The sequence below is a fragment of the Kogia breviceps genome, chromosome 14, assembly GCF_026419965.1.
Source record: "Kogia breviceps isolate mKogBre1 chromosome 14, mKogBre1 haplotype 1, whole genome shotgun sequence".
NCBI lineage: Eukaryota > Metazoa > Chordata > Mammalia > Artiodactyla > Physeteridae > Kogia > Kogia breviceps.
In genome coordinates, this window is record NC_081323.1 from 90,798,583 (window position 1) to 90,817,281 (window position 18,699).

The 18,699-nt window shown below is 63.0% G+C and overlaps 1 protein-coding gene across 3 annotated transcripts in view; it reads left to right on the plus strand.

Moving 5' to 3' along the window:
• The window catches only part of PRKAR1B (protein kinase cAMP-dependent type I regulatory subunit beta), a 97,367-nt gene extending 80,722 nt beyond the window's left edge, over positions 1–16,645 (plus strand). For all 3 annotated transcript variants that reach the window (XM_067012909.1, XM_059038532.2, XM_067012908.1), the window contains exons 9-11: positions 2,146–2,267; positions 14,884–14,965; positions 15,281–16,645. In XM_067012909.1, coding sequence (XP_066869010.1) covers positions 2,146–2,267; positions 14,884–14,965; positions 15,281–15,453 — 377 coding nt within the window. In that variant the 3' untranslated portion in view covers positions 15,454–16,645. The remainder of the gene's footprint in view (positions 1–2,145; positions 2,268–14,883; positions 14,966–15,280) is intronic.
• Positions 16,646–18,699: the final 2,054 nt, after the last annotated feature.

Sequence of the window (18,699 nt, forward strand, 5' to 3'; positions counted from 1 at the left end):
TCACCAAACCCTTTAAGATTGAAACAGAAAAAATCCACCAAATCCTTAATCGTCGTGACAGCCTCTGCGGAAGGAGAGAGAATTCAAATGGAGACCAAGGGACTCGGCTTTCTCGTTAACGTGGCGAGTCTGTGAGGAATAGCTCTGAAGCAAACACGACCCAGTGGCCCCGTGATTTCATTCAGGACAGATGCTGGTGGTGGCGTTCATTCCACTTTTCTGATTATTTGTTTCCCAAATTACAAAAAGAAGGACACGACTGCTTGGGACGGCTGACGTGGGGGTGGTGTGAGGGGGTGGGGGAAGGCGGGGGGCAGCCGGGCAGCAGCGGGGTCAGGTCCCCCGGCAGAGGACGCGGTGCAGGCCTGGGGGACGGATGTGGAGATGCCCTTGCTGCGGGACGGCCGCCCCCCCGGTGCCTCCCTCCCGGGCCCTCCTGCTCCAGGGAGGTAGGAGAGGCAGCTCAGGGGACCTGCCCTGACCCTATTTCAAGGGGAAAAGCAGGCTTCAGGCCTCCAGGCGGGAAAGGGGGGTCTCCTGGGAGGGGAGCCGGAGTCAGGCTCGGGGCTGGGCGGCAGCGGCCGTGAGGCAGGGCCCGAGGGTCCGCATTCTCCCGAAGCGTCGGCCGGGCGCGTGTGCCTGCCCCTTGGCTGCCGCTGACCGAGGGCTGCCTTCTGTGTCTCTTCTGCGGGGTGTCCGCCACTTTCCCTGGCAGTGTTGAGACCCCCCTCCAGGAGGGCGGCATTGGGAGGGGCCCCACCCGTCCAGTCACCGTTTTCCCACCCGAGCCGACCGTCCACACCCGGGGCCCAGGGATCTGAACACAGTAAAAAATGCCCCCAAAGCTTCCGCTTCGGAAATCGGGGCCAAGGAATCGCCCCGATCTCTGTCTCTTCCGACAGTTCTCTCCCGGGATTTACGCTGCCGAGGGTAGAAGCTCTGACTCTCCGACCTCCTCGGGACTGGGGTTCCAGGTCTCAAATGCAATAGAAAAACCCACCGCTCAATCGGGAGGAAGTGGACTTCCTAAGCCCAAGGCTGTAAAATCAAATGCCTCTCATCGCCCTGGAGGGAAACCAAGTAGCAGTCACACGTTTACCGGCACCGGCTTCCACCTCGGCACCAACCGTGACCCTCCAAAGTCACCTGCGTCTTCGTCCCGAGGTGGCCAGGCCGGCCTCCTGAGGGTGCCCGGGGTCTGGGTCACGGGGCAGCTCCCGTCTGGGATGGAGGCTGCTGGACCAGCGTGCTGGCAGCGGCTCCAGGATCTGCTGCAGCCCCGGGGTTGGTCAAAAGCGTGTCCTTTTCAGCGTGTGGCCCTGGCAGGAGTTTCCAAGCAGAGAAATCCCCCTCCTAATCGACATCTAAAATAAATGCTTTGCTTTGTATTTTTAGCGGCTGACCTACATAAGTGCAGCTGATAAGCATAGCCCGGGAAAGTTTCTTTGGCCAAAAAAGAAACAGTTAGTCAGGCAATCATTAATTTCTTATAAAAGGAGCATGCTATTATTATTTTTCCTTCCTGAGGGCTGGGGGTGGATAAGGATGGGGAAGGGAAGGCGTGAGAAAGGGTGGAAAGGTACCAGAATTTGCAAATATCCAAGTAAACTTGCCATTGGAATGAAGTATTTTGACCTAAAATAATGGAAGGTATACTACACCTCTCTCAACGTAAGTGCAGTTGTATATGCTCTTTGACTGGCACTGAACGGTGTCTTATGAACAGGGAATTGCTTCAGCCTCTGAATTATTTAAACCCCTTAGTAGCCCTAGTGCTGAGCTGTGATTATATTGTTTGCAAAAATATAGGCGGCCCCGTTCTTTTGAAGATAACAAAGGCATTTCATCCTGAGTTAACTTGGACTCAACGCCCAGTGCCTGTCGTTTACGTTAAACCTATGACGTAGGTTAGAATCACTCCCGGTTCTGAATACCTGTCCACCCGCTGAGCCGTGTACACCCTGGGCCCAACTCACTTGTGAAACTACCCGGGCCTCCTGCACGGAAATTCGCTTTCTGTTTTGTTCATCCCGTGATGTAGCAAAGCCTCATCACCCTGGGGCTGGCCATGTGGGCGTCTGCTTAGATTGTCTGGGCTGGGGAGCTGGCCCCCGTGACCCCCCCGCCCCGTGTCCCCTGCTGCAGTGTCCCTGGAGAAGTGGGAACGTCTGACTGTGGCTGACGCCCTGGAGCCCGTCCAGTCTGAGGACGGAGAGGAGATCGTGGTCCAGGGGGAGCCTGGGGACGACTTCTTCATCATCACGGAGGTGAGTCCGGCCGGAGCATGTGGGGAGGGCTCTGCGCGGCGCCCGGCCGGGGAGGGCCGCCCGGGGGTGGGGGGCGCCCGCTCTGCACGTGCCCCTCCCCTGGGGACCGGCCATCCCCGATCCCAGGCGCTCCGTTCCCCCACTGCCGTCATCTGGCGTGCGGCCGGCCCCCCACGGGGTATCCCCGCCCTTGAGAACCGCGGGGTCTCCTCTGAGGAAGTGGGTCGGGTCCCCGAGCCCGCACGCGTGCGGACGTCGCACGGACTGAGCGCGCCAGGCGTGCTGGTGAACGCGGGGATCCGGCCGCCGCCGGGGCGTGGGGGGCGCCCTGAGCCGGAACCCGGCGTGACGAGTGCATCCTCCTGGGGGCGATGTGTGGGTTGGGGGCTCGTGGCATCTCTCTGTGCCCCGTCTTACAACTGCGTGTGACGGTCCGTGGTCTCCAGTTAAAAGTTTAATTTGGAGGATTGGCACCAGATTTCTCCACCTGGACCCGCGTGAGTCACCGTCCCCTCCCCCACCACCGCGACAGCTGGCTCTGGGCCGTAATCCGAGGCCGCCACGCTCAGCCTGTCACTGATGGGGGCGAGCAGCTGTGTGACCGCTGTGTCCCCCCCGCCTGGGGCTGCGCCTAGGCTGTGGGACCCTCCCATGACACAGACCCAAAACTATGTGAGTTTGGCTCACTTCCGACTTCCCTGGCCCTCCTGGCGGGAAGAATTTATGTCGCCTGCCCGGGAAAGCACATGCTCCAGCCGCACGGTTTGCTGTCGGAGAACAGGAGCCTTCAGCGCGGCAGAGGCTGGGGCTGTCGAGTCTGAAAGCCCACTCTGGTCGCGGCCACGGCCGCAGAGGGGGTCACTGTGCCGTCCAGGGAGAGTGGTGCCGGCCTTGGGGTCGGTGCAGAGAAAGGAAGTGACAAAGGCTCAACCCCTGGTGACATCTGGCCGACAGCGCCGGACTTGGAGCCACTTTCTCGGTTTAAAACAACAGAAGCGACTTGCCAGGCTGCTGCTGTCGGCGGGGACGCTCCGGGTCCCGCTGGCTGGCGCCTGCCCGCCTCTGCGCCTCAGTCCACAAACACAGTCCCGCCCTGTGACCCGCGAGTTCCGTGGGGACTTCCTCTGGGCTCCCGCAGCAGCCCCTCCTAGGAGGGCGTCCCTGCGGTTCTTCCCGGCACCTGCCTGCTGATCACGCAGGAAAGATCTGGAAGGCTGTGGGGTCAGCAGAACCACCTTGGGAGGGTCTTGATGGCGCCAGCAACAGAGCTTTACAGTGTGCATTTGGGAACCAGGACCTTGGTCACCTCCCGGTCCACATCTCGGCACTGAGCCTGGGGCGGGAGGGCCTTTGGGGTTGCAGCTGAATGAATGATGGACGTGGTTCCCACCTGAGCCCCGGGGCTTGGGGTGCTTCTGCAGGAACCCCACGGAGGGATCCACCCACAAGCAGCATTCCCGTCCTGGGGTGGGTGACTCATTCAACAATGTTTCTAGAAAGAAAGGGGAAAAACCACAGAACAAATTATGATTCCTGCCAGCCAGGTCTCCCCTCCGTAGACCTGAGAGGCCACAAACCCTGCGTTTCAGCTCCTGCCCCGGCCGTGACCTCAGAGAGGTCATCCCAAAGGCTCACGCCTGCTCCCCACAGAAGTGAGCCCTTGGGGTGAAAGTTACGACTTAGAACATTTCCGGGGCTTTGCTCTCAGGACTTTGAGGGAACTGTGGTCCCTCCAGGTCTGTTTTTTTTTTTTTTATCTCAGATCCTCCTGCAAAGATAGCCAATGTCTAGCTCATGGTTTCTGGAAGACCTTCCAGCAGAAAGTTGCTCATGCTGTCCAAATGCAGCTAAGCCTGCCGTCGGACGCAAGGGGTGTTGGGGTTTGCACTGGCCTGCACCGTGTTGTTTTTAAAAAAACGTTTGAATTATTGTCACTATTTAAAAATCAGGGGACTTCCCTGGTGGCACAGTCGGTAAGAATATGCCTGCCAAGATGCAGACCTACTAGAGAATGGACTTGAGGACACGAGGAGGGGGAAGGGTAAGCTGGGACGAAGTGAGAGAGTGGCATGGACATACATACACTACCAAACGTAAAATAGACAGCTAGTGGGAAGCAGCCGCACAGCACAGGGAGATCAGCTCAGTGCCCTGTGACCACCTAGAGGGGTGGGATAGGGAGGGTGGGAGGGAGACACAAGAGGGAGGGGATATGGGTATATATGTATACGTATAGCTGATTCACTTTGTTATAAAGCAGAAACTAACACACCGTTGTAAAGCAGTTATACTCCAATAAAGACGCTAAAAAAAAAAAAAAAGAAGAAGAATCCGCCTGCCAATGCAGGGGACACGGGTTTGAGCTCTAGTCCGGGAAGATAACCGCTTGCTGCGGAGCAACAAAGCCCATGTGCCACAACTACTGAGCCCGTGTGCCGCAACTACAGAAGCCCGCGCGCCTAGAGCCCGTGCTCCACAACAAGAGAAGCCACCGCAATGAGAAGCCCGCGCACCGCAATGAAGGGTAGCTCCTGCTCGCTGCAACTAGAGAAAGCCCGTGCCCAGCAGCAAAGACCCAACGCAGCCAAAAAATAAATAAAATAAAATAAAATAAAAATCAGGTATCTTACATGAAAACCTGGATCTCTTCTTCTTGAACATCTGGATCTGGCCACTTTGGATCTGCATCCCTGCCTGGCTGCACCCAAGAGGCGGCTGCCCCGGTGGTGACCTGCTCCCCACTTGGCCCCAGTCCTCACCCAGCCCCCTTGCCTCACCGGCGGGCTCTGCACACACTTGCGGGCCATTGAGTTTGCAGCCTCGGTTTTGACGGTTTTGAGGCCGAGGGAGCGAGCAGCCCCGGCCGACACAGTCAGTCGCCCGTTATTCTCTGGGGCCAAGGCCACGGGTAGAAAACCTGTGAAGCTGTGTGAAAGACGGGGGTCAGCGGGGGTTCCTCACAGAGCTCCCAGGGACTGTGACAATGGGAGCTTCGAGTGTGAGCCCCGCGGCTGTGCCGTCTGACGTCCCCTGTGAGGTCCTTCCCCAAGGACACGCAGGCAGCAGGCGGTGGATCCCAGACGCGGCCGTGTCTTGCCCCTGCCTCCCTGCTCCGGACCCGCCCCTTTGCTCTGGGAGTGCTGGGCCCTCACTGTGGGCGTGAGCGTGTGTGCGCACGCGTGTGAATGTGCGCATGTGCGCGTGTCCGAGCACCCGCACTTCTCTAGAGCAGCGTGAGTGGTGTGTGCGCTGCTTCCTGCGTTTCCTGCGTGTCCCCGCCTCCTCGCCCCTCCGCTGACGCCCTTTGGGCCGGGGCTGTCTGTCTGCGTCGCCGCTGCTGCTCTGGGGCTGGACGTTGCTCTGGCTCACCCGTTAAAGGCCGTCAGAGCCGAGTTCCGTGATCGTCTTCCAGGGCGAACCTGGCGCCACCGCTGTGTGGTCTGTGTTACAGGCGGCGTGTTCCTTGTAGAATCATGGATGAGGTGGGGACCCTCTCCAGGGGCTCCTGACGCCTCCTGCCACAAAAGCTGTCCGAGGAGGGCCTTGAGAGAGCGATTCGGGGACGGGGACACTGCCGGCTCTGTTGAGGGAGTTCGGCTTTGTGGCCCAGTGTCCCCCCCCCACTGACCGAGGGGGTGGCGGTGGGGGCAGAGTCGCGGTAACAGTGATGGTGCGGCCCTGGAGTGTAACCCAGCCCCCTTGGAAGGTACGGTTTTCACAACCTCGTAAAATGTATCCAGAGTGGTCTCCTTGGCAACTTGGATTTTTTCCCCTCTTCCTCTGTGGTCCACCAAATTGGGTGAGTCACGGTGGTGCCTCGGGGCTCACAGGCGCACACGCTCAGAACTGAAACGCGGCCGCAGAGACTTCTGCAGCCTCAAGCCATTGTTTCCCACGGGGCCAGAAGCGGTCACCGGCTGCACCTGAAAGGGGTGTGGTGTCCGCCCCGCAGCCCTGTTGTCTCCCAGGACTCCCAAAGGATGAGCCGACGTGGCCTTTAGAGGACTTGGCGGGAAGGTCTGAGCAGATTCCCTCGAACAGGCTGCACGTGTGTGAGTTTCAGCACATCGTCCGCCCCATGTTCTCGTGACGCCCACGAAGCCGACGGCTGGACGGGAAAGGACGCTTCCACCGCGGATGCGCCGGGAAGGGGCCCAGGCCCCGGGACCCGCTGTGAGGGCTGATTTCACGGGTCGACTTGGCCAGGCCTCAGCACCCAGATGTTTGGTCCAACGCGGGTCTCCAGGTGTTTCTGCGAAGGTGCTTCTCAAACGCGGTTGACGCAGATGTCAGTGACCTTGGGTGGAGCCCCGACCTCTGTGGTGAGCGTGGGCCTCGTCCCGTCGGCTGAAGGCCTCCGTAAGAGGAAGAGGGCCGGACCGAGGTCCCTCAGGAAGGGGGACTCCCTGCAGCCGGCCTTGGCCTTTGGACTGAGTCCCTGACCGGTACCACTGCCTTCCGACTCTTCTGGAACAGTCAGGCCTCTGCTCAGGTGGGGTAGGGGCCCGGCTGCTCCGAGGCCCCAGAGCTGCAGGGGGCGGGGCCCGGGGCTCCTGCCGTGCGAGCTGGCCCTGCGAGCGGAGCGGGGCTGCGGGACCCTGGCCGGTGTCTTCCCGCGGCTGGCAGGCCTGGCTCTGCCCTGTCTCTTCGTGGAAGCAAGGCGTGCGGAGGCCATGCTGGCCTCGGGGCCAGGCCCCCGGCTACCTGCGTGTGGACTGGCCGAGTCCCGCTCCTCCCCTGTGGACCTCAGGCCGTGCCGAGGCCTCGTCTAGGGGAGTGGGGGCGCGGGCTCCCGCGGGCCCCCACCCTTGGCTGGGCCTCAGTCCAACCCTCTGCTCTCCTGGGTGGATGCGGGTGAGCACAGCCTGGGGCCGCTGACAGGCTGCTCTGGGAGCCGTTTCCCCAGGTGTGGAGGCGCTGGCAGAGACCCGCACCTGCACAGACGTGAGAAACGGCTCCTGCAGACGCCTGAGTCCTTAGCAGCACGTGCTGGCCTCTGGGAGCCCGGCGGGGCTGGCCGAGCTGGGCTCGCGTGACCCCAGGGTCTCCGTGCCAAGCCTCCCGGGAGGGGGCTCCTCATCTCTTGAGCTCTGTGCGCTCACACCAGCTGTCTCTGAAGCTGTGGGCGCTGCCGGCCCCTCGGACACCTGACCCCCAGAGCTCTTGGAGCGTGTTCTCAGCCGACCGGGGCAGACCTGCGGTTGTCAGCCTGGGGCCTCATGGACGTGAGAACAGAAAGCACCCGTGGGTCTTCCCAGGGGCCCAAGCGTCCCTGGCCCCTCAGGACTCGACCTGCAGCAGCCCGGGGGGTCGTAGGTGGCCTGGCTGTTCTCGGGGCCTCTTCTAGTTCCCGAGGCCCGAAACGCCCGGTAGCCTGAGGAGCTCTCGGCTGCCAGCAGTGGGACCTGCGGGCGTTCCCGGCTGCATCTGGCAGGACAGACCCTGATGGGCCTCCCCCAGGGAGAGAGGGCATGTGGGGCTGGCAGGGAGGGGCCAGACGCGTCGAGAACGTGCCAAGTCCCGTGAGGCTTGCAGACTCAGGTGACTCGCTGGACCTCCTCTCCCTCCAGGAGGACCCTGGGAAGAGGCCGTGGGCGGGGCCAGGCCTGGGTCTCCGGTCCCCTCTGCTGCAGCCCTCCCCGTGGCCAGATTCCACGCCTGGCGGAACCTCCGGGGCCTGGGGGCAGCTGGACAAGAACGGGCTCCCTCCCCGCCGGCTCCCAGGCAGGCTGCACAGCTGGAGGCATTGCCATGGAAACGTGAGATTGGCTCTATCTCCTCTCTCTGCAAATCACTTTTGTGAATGTCCACAGTGTTGGAGCAACTGCAGAACAGCCCCTTTCGAAGCTACCGTTGGCCGGGGACTTTCCTAGCTGACCGCGGCGCCTGCTGCCCCCCTCACGTCTGAAGGGTGTTCCGAGCTCGCCGTCGTCTCGGGAGCTTTGACGGACACCGCTGCAGGCCACAGTGCGCGGATCCAAGGTCGCGGCCATCTGTGACTCAACCCGTCCGTGCCCCCACTGTGCGCCAGGCCGAGGCTCAGTGTACTGGGGGAGGGGGGTGGGGGGCGATGGCCGCCGCTGGGCAGTTTGCTGTGACTTTGCAGGGGAGGGAGAGCCTCCAAACCCCTGGCCACAGACTGGCCCTGGGTCCCACATGGAGAAGGGAAGGCCAGGGAGGTGGAGCAGTGACCCCGGGCGGCTGTGGGTTGGGTATTGACGTATGAGTAGGAGTCCTCCAAATGGAGAGGGTCGGGGAAGGGCATCCAGAGGAACACTGGGCACAAGGCCAGGGGCGCCAGGCGTGGTGGGAGGAGGGGTGCTGGGGGCTGAGTGGGGGCGGGGGGCAGTGCCAACTTCGCTCCAGACAAGGAGTTTGGACGTCCACCCTGTGTCCCCTGCAAGGTCAGGGACATCTCGTCCAGCCGCTCGAGCTTCCCTGTGAGCCAGACGCCCACAGCCATCCCGCCCCGAGACTCCGGCTTCCCACGGGCCTGGTGGGTTTGCTCCCGTCCTGGGACCCTCCCTCGCTCAAGAACCTGTCTGAGGGGCTCACCCTGGCCCTCCACCCGACGGGCGGCGTCCCTCACGGCTCAGCCTCGGGGGCCCCGCCAGGAGGTGCCCGAGTCCGGTCGGCATCTGCGCAGGGTGAGCGAGGTCTCCGTCTCCCGTTCGTTACCGTTGGGTTTCCGTGGTCGGTGCCAGACCCTCCCCATCCAGGAAGTGAGAGCAGTGCCCTCTGGCCACAGTCAGTATCAAAGGATGGCAGTCTTGGTCCAGAAAGTAGCAGGAAGATAAACTTTCCTTCTGGACTGAACCAGAAGGAACGCTTTTCCAGAAGCCGGGCTGGGCTCGGCGCCACACTGCACCCATGTCCGCTGGTCCTGGCCGACTCGGACCTCTGTCCTCCGTGCCAGCTGGGTCACCAGTAATGAGAGGTGTCTGGACCTCAGAGGAGTTCTTTTTATTTAGAGACTGTATTTTTTAAGGGCAGTTTTGGGTTCATAACAAAGTGGATGGGAAGGTGCCGACATTTCCCGCCAGCCCCTGCCCCCCGCCACGGGCACAGCCTCCTCTACCACCAACAGTCCCGCCAGATGGTGCATCTCTCACGACCGATGAACCTGCATGGACGTTTCACAGTCACCCAAGGTCCACCGTGGTGGGGTTCACTCTGGGTGCTGTACGTTCTGTGGGTTTGGACAAATGCGTACGGACAAGTCGGTTGTTACTGTATCACACAGGGTAGTTGTCCTGCTGTAAAAGTCATCTCTGCTCACCTGGTCACCCCCTCCACGCCCCAAAGCTCAGTCTTTTCACCGTCTCCCTAGTTTTGCCTTTTCCGGAATGCCATGTAGTTGGAAGCACACAGCCTGAAGCCTTTCCTCTCTGGCGCCTTGCACTCAGTGGTGCGCGTGTAAGTTTCCTCCGGGGCTTTTCAGGGCTCGGTGGCTCATTTCTTTTTAGTGCTGAATAATATTCTACTGTCTGGATGAACCAGTTTGTTTATCCATCACCTGCTGAAGGACATCTTGGTTGCTTCCAGGTTTTGACAGCTATGAATAAAGCTGCCGTCAACATCCTCGTGCAGGCTTTTGTGTGGACGTGCGCTTTCAACCTGACCCTGTGGGTAAACGCCAAGGAGCACAGCTGCTGGATCTCAGAGGAGTCGGAGGTGCCCCCCGACCGGGTGTCTGCTTGGTGCACCTCTCAGCACCTCTCCTGATCCCACCGGGGGGCTCTCACAGCCGGCATCGCCCAGGCCCTTTCTCGCGCGGCTCCGATGTCCACCGAGAGGGTCAGAGGAGTCGAAGGGGCTCCCAGGTCCTGACGCGTCTCCTTCCTCGTCACCTCGTCATCTGGGGGCCGGGGCTGGGGGCTCATCCTCTTGGAGCCCCCCCCTTTGTAGGCCCCACAGCCCGTGCACCTCAGTCACCCTTTTCCTGGGAAGGACGGTTCCCGGTGCCGGCCAGGCGGGCACTCCTGGGCTTTGCGATGACCTGACCACATCCCCTGTGGGCGGGCACACTGGGCCCACGCGTGGCGCCCCCGGGTTGACACGCTGTCGTGTGCCTCGGGCCTCCTCGGCCGTGCGTCCCCAGGAGCACCCTGCACGTGAAGATCCCGGTGAGGCTGCTGAGGTCCGCTTCTGGGTGCCGAGGCCTGGAGCTCAGGGCTTCTGGGTTCAGGGATGAGAGCCTTTTCTAAAATGAATTTTAAACAATTATGCACGTAAAATGTCACTTGCTGGAATGAAACCAGGGACACAGAAGCGTCTTCAGAAAAGGGTGGCGCCACCTCCTCTGCCCTCTTGGCGGTTTGTGTGGCACCCCTGACAGTGCTTCTCGTTGACTTGGCTTCTTTCTGATTTATTTTTTTTTAATTAACAGAAGAAACAGTTTTAAAAGTTGGGGATGCGCCCCCCCCAAAAAGTATAAAAGCACCACCACCTTCCTCCCTCCCCTTGGCCCCCCTCAGGAGGCTGGAGGAACCCTGAGGGCCTGTGTTTCCCATCCTCAGCCGTTCCCAGCTCTGGTTTCCCTGGTATCCGCACACAGCATGAGGCGTTCCCAGACAGACAGATGTGGAACTCATTTGCTGGATTCCGAGGTCCTGCTCTACCCCGGACGGGATTCCTGGCAGCAGGGGAGGAGAGATAAGCAGCGTGCAAAGACCGTTGCCATAAAGACGCCTGATCTGTCCGTGGAAAGTCCAACAGATGCGCCGTCCTGGACGAATCCCCGTGCGGGGGTGTCGACTCCCTCACGCACTGCTGCCCACTGGCCGGGAGCTGGGTGGCCTGAGGGCGGCTTCTGGCCCCATCACGGCCGTGTTTCCCCGAGTCTGCGGTGGCCCGCGTCGTATCTCGTCTGCAGATGAGGAAACCAAGGCTCGGGCGGCGCCTTGCCTTCCCCTGACCGCGGCCAGCACGCCGTGGAGCCGGGCTTGGACCTCGGGGCACCGCCCGGAGCGCGGGGCTCAGGCCGCGTCGAGGGCACCTCGGGTGGAGGCTGCTGTCTTCACGCCTTCCTGTACCTGCCGCCTTGTGTTCTTTGCTCAGTCGCCCTTTAACTTACGGGAAGCGATGCTGGGTCCCGGTTATGGCGGTGATACTGTTTCTTTTAAGATAGATATTTATTCAGGTAAAATAAATCGTGTTTCCTCTCGCTGAACTTGATGTCAGTGGGATCTGAGAGTGACTGCTGACCGCGCGGCTGGCCCGCACACTGACGCGCTTGCGTGTCCCCTCCCCTGTTGGGCTGCGCGCGCACCAGCTCCAGTCTCTGCCCGGCGCAGCTGCGGGTCCCCGGCGGGGGCTCCCCTCTCACCAGGCGCCGTCCCTGCTGAGCCGCTGACCCTGACGTCCCGCATCCCCACCCCGGGCCGCGCCGTGGGCGCGGGGCCAGCAGCCCACAGCCGTGACCTGTCTGCTCTGACCCCCACCAGGCTGTGGATTCTCGGGGGCGCCCACGCCTGCCGTTCTCCGCTGCGCAGGGTTCCCCACCCTCGGGCGGAGTCCGGCTCGCAAGCAGGAGTGGGTGATGGCCCGAAGGATGGAGGAGAGGGAGGCGGGACCGCGTCTCCCGGCTGTGTCGTCGCCTGACCTGGTCAGGGGGCTGCAGGCCAGGCTGGAGGGGCTGCTTCAGGGAGTGCGTTCTCCTCGACCTTGGCTGGTTTCTGTCTCGTAAGGGTCACGTGTGCCCGTCGTCGAAACCAAAGAGTTGATTTGGATTTCGACTCTGTAGAAAAATTTGAAAAATGAAAAGCGTTGAAAGGAAAACGGGTCTTTCGTAACCCATTCTCCCCCAGACTCCAGCAGTGACATTTTTCTCGTGCATCCTCCCTGGCCGATTCCTATGTGACCTGATGTATTTTTAGAGTTGGGTTAGAATCAATGAGAAATTTGGGGAATATGATCTAGAGTTTTGGCAAGCGTGTTTTTCCAGCCCCCGGAATTCCGGCTCTCAATTCCCCGAGGATGTCTGTGCTGCCTTCACGGCCGTCTGGGAAACGAGCTTGGACAGGACGGCTGGTCCAGGGCTGCGGTTCCAGGGCCGCGGTGGTCTCGCTGGGATGGGAAGCCCCGGGCGTGTGCTGGTCACGCCTGTGGCCCGTGCCGTGGGAACGCCGGGCCCTGCTGGGTGGAGGCCCCACCCCGTAGGGTCCATCTGCCAGTTGCCCTCGCTCCCGCCCTCGGGCTTGGCGGCTGTGCCTTCCCAGGACGGGACGTCCTGCCGTCGCGTCAGGGCTTGGGGGTGGCGGCCTGTCAGCCCCCGAACCACTGTGGTGGAGAATAAGGAAGTGTCTGTCTTGTGAAGTGGCGAGCCCACGGGCACCCCGGGGGGGGGCGGCGGCGTGGCTCTGTCCCTCGTGGCCCTTCCTCTCGTGGCCCCACTCCCCTCGGCAGGCGTCCCCCAGTGGAGGCTGGGCTGGCGGCGGCGGGAAGAGAGTGTGGTGCGGTGCACAGCCCGTTGGGCATAACGTGGTCCCGTGGCCACGTGCTCCTGCAGCCCTGGGACGTGGCAGGACCGGGTGGAGCGGCCGGCCTGTTCCCTGTTGGTTCTGCTTATTCGGGGCCCCCCCCGAGGACCTTTCATTTTCACGCCATCCAGCCTGGAGGGTCTGTCATTACATCAGTCTTACGGGTGCGCGTACGTCCTCTGTGTCAAGGCCCCGAGTGGGAAGACTCCGTCCATCCCAGTGGAAACAGATTTCATCTCGTCAACCTGCCGTCGATCATAGGATGGGCCGGTCCACGTGTGACCGGGAGAGAACTGCTTCCGGTGACCATGGGGGATGCGGTGGGTTCCAGAGGAGACAGAGGGCAGGGAGGTATCTGCATGGGGCGGGGGACAAGTGAGAAACAGAGCGGTGGCCCACCCGAGCCCGTCCCTGCTCGTCTGTGCCCACTGAGCCCTAATCCTCAGTCCCGTCCCAAGCGGGCAGGGCGGAGCCTCAGGAGTGGGAGCCCGTCACATCGGTTGCATGTGACCTGCTCTGGCCAGCGAGGTGCTAGGGGAGGTTGCCGGGAGCTTCCAGAAGGTTTTCCGGCTGATGGCACGGGGGAGGCACTGGGTGACTCCTGGGACTGTGGCAGCCACGGTGCCAGCGCAAGGACTCGACTGAGGCCACCAGAGCAGGAGGCAAGGACCAGCCTGGGTCCGGACATGTCTGTGGGCCGCTGAATTAGCCAGCCCTGAAAGCCCTCTTGCAGTCTTCTGGTTCTGCGGGAGAGCAGTTACCCTTAGTGGCCTTTAGACACCTTGAATTGGGATTTCTGTTGTTTGGAGCTTGAAGCATCTCATCAGAGGCTTTAAGCCTGGAGTTTCACTGAGTAATTCTATAAACGGGAACTTCAGTTCCGTCCCTGGGGTCCTGAAGAGGAAAACGATCCAACTGTAAAGTGGAAAATTGTCTGAACTGGGAATGAAAGGCATGTAAGTTATATAAGCGAAAAGGCACGCATGTAAACCATAGTTAGGTTAAGGCAGCATTGTCTCAAGAAAAGCACCGCAGTGCCGTCAGCCCTGGACCGGACTGCCGGCCGCTCCAGGGGCAGGTGGAAGCAGGACTCCACTCCCCTCTGTGGGGTCAGCACGGGACCACGTGTCCTGCAGGCCCCGTCCCTCGGCCGGGGTCTGTGGGCGCGCGGCCCCAGGGATGCCCGGTCGGGGGAGGTGCTCTGCTGTTTCCAGGTCCTGCTCTATCTGTCAGCCAGCTTCGTAAGCACCCCCGACGCCGGGGAGCCGAGCGGCCCAGTGGCTGGAGTGGGGGCCGGCGTGGGTCCGCCCGGGGGGTCCGGAGGTCCCGGTCGCGGTGGGCACCGGTGGGGTCTTCTGCCCGAGTCTCCCGCAGCCCGGGTGGAGGGGGTTACCAGTTAACCGGCGCGGCCGGGCCAGCGCTTGCGAGGCCGGGTCTGGGTGAGCCGAGCCCACCTCGAGACAGACCACGCTCCTCCGTGCGTCCAGGGCAGCGGCAGTGGCCAGTGATGCTGGCGGGGCTGGCGGGGTGGTTCATAAGACGTGTGGGGAAGTTGCCGGCTTCCGACGAGGCTCCGGCCCCTGGGTCCCCCCAGACGGCAGGCCGGGGGGCTCTGCGCGCGGAAGCCGCCGGTGCCGGCTCGTCGCTGCCGAGGCTGCGGCCCCCGAAGGCCGAGTCTCTGGTGTGGAACGCGGCCTCACCAGGCCGCCTAGACTGGCGTTAATCATTGAGCCCCAGTGTCGCGGACACCCCGCCTGGAGGCCAGGGTCCCGCATCGCTTAGCGGGGCGGCGGGACCACAAGGCCACGCGCCTCCCGCCCTTGACACTAAAGCCAAGGTCAGCTCGGAGCAGCGCTGCCCTCGGAGGCACCCCCAGATTCTGCCCGTGCCCCGCCCGCGGGCAGACAGCTTGGGGCAGGAGCCGGGCCGGCGAGGACGGTGGTGCCCGGGAGGTGCCCTCGGCTGGAGGACGGCCGCAGCTCCCAGACCCCACCCCTCACCTTTAGATGGGGGCGTGGAGCCAGCGGGGGGCGGGGGTTGCGGGCGGTGCCCCTCGGGGGCGGCCTTGGGCACCCCCGCCTTTGCCCACGCCGACCCCAGCCGGCCGACCCTCACGTGTCCCTTGGCGTCCGCAGGGCACGGCCTCCGTCCTCCAGCGCCGCTCCCCCACCGAGGAGTATGTGGAGGTGGGGCGCCTCGGGCCCTCCGACTACTTCGGTGAGTTGTGGGGTCCCCTCCCTCCTGGGGTGGAGGCCGTTTCGCGGGGCCCCAGGAGGGCCTCAGATGAGGCCCGCAGGGGCCGTGGGAGGACCTGGCCGAGGCCTGGGCGCCCTGACGGCCCGTGCTGGGAGCCGGCTGTGCCGGGAGGGCAGGACGCGGGTCAGGGCCCGGCCCGGCGCCGTCTGAGTTGCAGGCGGCCGTGTACGTGTATCCCAGCGCTTTGTGGGACACGCTCGCCCAGATGCGGCCTCGGGTCCTGAGGTGCCGCTTCTCCCCTAAAGCCGCAGCCCTGACGCGCTCTCTCGCCCCCAGGGGAGATCGCGCTGCTGCTGAACCGGGCCCGGGCGGCCACCGTGGTGGCCCGGGGGCCCCTCAAGTGCGTGAAGCTGGACCGGCCCCGCTTCGAGCGCGTGCTGGGCCCCTGCTCCGACATCCTCAAGAGGAACATCCAGCGCTACAACAGCTTCATCTCCCTCACCGTCTGAGCCGCCGCTCCTGATGCTGTGGCATGCACGTCCGGTTGAGGCTGGCAGCTGGCCACCGCCCCTCCCTCAGGCCCACCTGGGAGTAAAGGGGTCACCTCCAGAGCGGGCGGGCCCCTCCCCGTCTCCCTTCCCCGTCCCCCACTGGCTCCTCGGAAGCGACCCGCCTTCCTCCCCACGTCTTCTGGGGTCGGGGCCCAGCTCTGGGAGGCTCTCCCCTCCGGTCAGGCTGGGTAGCTCCCAGCGGCAGACCCCTGTGATGCGAGGCCACCCGCTCTGTGGCCAGGGTGTGGGGCGATGACATCCCAGGGGCTCCTCACAGGCACTCGTGGGCTTGGAGTGAGAAGCTGAGGCTGCAGAGAGAGAGGGTGCAGCCCCCCCCCAAACGCTCGCCCCGCCGCCCCACAGAGGGGCCTCCCAAGATGCCGGGGCTGGGGAGGCTCCGGCGGCTTAAGCTATTCGGGCCTCGGGGGGCGGCCCAGGAGCCCTCGGCATGTTTCGGGGAGTGGGCGTGACCCTCCCCTCTCCTGGAAAGCTGGGCGCACCGACCAGGTTGCCTGACCGTCAGGGCCAGGGTCGCCCGCACTGGGCTGAGACGCCCGGAGAGGAAGGACGCGCCACGTGAGCCTGGGGCTTTCCGAGGTGCGGTGACGCTGCTCTCGGGGCCGGGGGGGGCCCCACTGCCTTCCACCTCTTCGCACAGCAGCTTCTTGGGGACTTGGGAGGAAGTGGAGGGATTTTCTAGAACACATTCTGGATGAAGTTGTCAGGGGCAGAGTCCCCTGTGAGTCATTCTCCAGCAGACAAGCCTCCCGTTAACCAGGAGTCTCGCCCTGGGGGGAAAGCCCGTTATCCGAGCCTCCCCTCTCCCCGTGTAGGAAAAATGTGAGTCAGACCAGCCCTGGGCCCACACACCTAGGTCATCAATCAATCGACTCCCCCTCGGAAGTGCCGCCAGGCCAACTCTCACGTGAGCTGGAGGGGCCCGTGCCTCATGGGACCCCTGGTGACCTGAAGGACAAACGAAATAGTGCCGTTACCCCGATTTGCTCCTGCCCGTGCAGCCCGGGGAGGCTGCCTCGTGCGGGGTGACCCCTGCCTTTGCCTGTGGGTGTTTCTGTGGCGTGTAAGCCCTGCCCTGTTTATCGCGACGTTCTGAATGCTGCATGTGCTATTAAATGTGCAACGAAGTACATCTTCCTGACTCCGTGTTTTGGTCTGAAATCTTGAATAGAAGATTTTATGCCTTTTGTTTTGTTTCTGTTGTGATAAAACAGTCCTAACATAAAACTTACCATCTTCACCATTGTTCAGTGTCCGGTTCAAGGGCATCAAGTACATTCACACTGTTGTGTAACCGTCCCCGCCGTCCGTCTCCAGAACTTTCTCGCCTTCCCAAACTGAGACTCTGCCCCCGTTACACACTAACCCCCCTCCCCCGCCCCCAGCCCCTACTTTCAGCCTCTGTGACCCTCACTCCCCAGGGACCTCGCAGAAGTGGAGCCACACAGTGTCTGTCCTTCTGCGTCTGGCTCATCTCACTGTTCCGTCCTCAAGTTTCATGAGCCTGTGTCAGCGTTTCCTTCCTCATTAAGGCTGAATCATAGCCCGTTGTGTGGATGGACCACATCTTCTCTCTCCGTTCGCCCGTCGAGGGTGATGGACCCTTGGGTTTTAAGCCCTCTCGCGTGGTCCTGATGTGACGAGCCGGCCACGGTTCCCGGGGCTCAGGGGGCGGCAGCGGGGCTGAGCGCTGTGTGGGAGGAGGCAGGCCCCGGACCCACCCCAGGTGACCCCGGTCTGATGGCCTCGGGGGCCGAGTCTCTAAGCAGTGACTCGGGAGGGGGTGATGCTGCCGTCCGACCCCCGTGTCCGGACTTCGGGAAGCAGCAGGGTTCTGGGCTGAGCCTCTCTCGGCCTCTCCTAAGAAGGCCGCCCCGAGGCCGCCGTCAACCCCAGAACCAAGCAGGGGTGCGTGTCAGCCGCCCTGTTGCCCACAGAGCGTTTCGGGCCAGTGTCCAGGCCCTGGCCTTCCCGTGGAGGCTGGGAAGGGCCCATGGGAGTTGGGGGGGGGGGGGTGCAGCCTACCACGCGGCTCCCCCCAGTGGCTGGACAGAGCAGGCTCCCTGGGAAAGCCGGACGGGGGTTCCAGGATAAAAGACGGACCCGGAGAGGGGCCCGACCCACGGAACGTCGCTGCCGCCGGGCTGGGTGGCAGCAGCAGCTCCTGGGTCCACGGCGGGTACGAGCCCTGCGGGCAGCTGCCCCGGGCCTTGTCTCGTGGGCTGTGAGTGCAGCTCCGCGAGCCCTGTGGGGGCTGTCGTGAGCGGTGTCTGTCCATCCCTCTTGGGGCAGGTGGCCCGCTGCACGATGCGGAGACGGCCCTGCACGACAAGAGCTGGGCCTGGGTCCCGCTCCACGCTCTCCCAGAGGCACTCCCGGCCCCGCCGGGCTGGGCTGCCTGGCCAGCTCTGGGGTCCCGCTGTCCCCACGTGCTCCCCGAAAACACAGAGCAGCCCCCTTAAGACCCCTGCTCCTCCCGAGGGCTTGGGCCGTGTGGCCCAGGACGCAGGGCGGGCCGAGGCCACAGGTTTCTTGGCAGCAGGAGAGTCAGGAGGTCAGTGCGCACGTCCTTCGGTTTTCTTTATAAAATGTCTATTTGAATAATCAAAACGAATCCGCACCCTGCCAAGCACTGCGCGATGTAAATATAAGTATCGCACAACAGGAGCCACGTGTACAAAAGAAAACAAGTGAGAGTCGTTTTCTTGTGTCCGCCAGTTCCGAGCTGCCCGTGCCGGGCTTGGGGGGCCCAATGTCTTCACGAGGGCGCTAACGGGAGGGAGGCGGGCTGGCCGGGGCCAGAGAGGGTGCGTGGGGAGGAGGGAGAGAAGCCACCGGCTCGGAGCTGGAGGAGGAGACGGGCCCTCCCGAACCCCGGCAGGAAGCAGCTCGCGGGAGCCTTTGGACTCGTGGCCTCCAGGCTGGAGGGCTAGGTAGCAGGTCGGGCCGTTCTGAGCCGCTGAGTTTGGGGCGTTTTGTACAGCAGCCGCAGGACACTCATACGGCGGCCCCGCTGGGATCGGGCCGGAGCTGTGCCAACCTGGAGTGCGGGTTCGACCCCCCCCCACCCTATGCGGCTTGGAACTCGGGGTCCCTCCCAGAAGCCCAGGGCCTTCCTGGGCTGGGGTGCGGCGGGGCGTGGCAGGCACCCCTCCTTGGAGGGCGGGTCTGGCCCCGCCGCCTGCT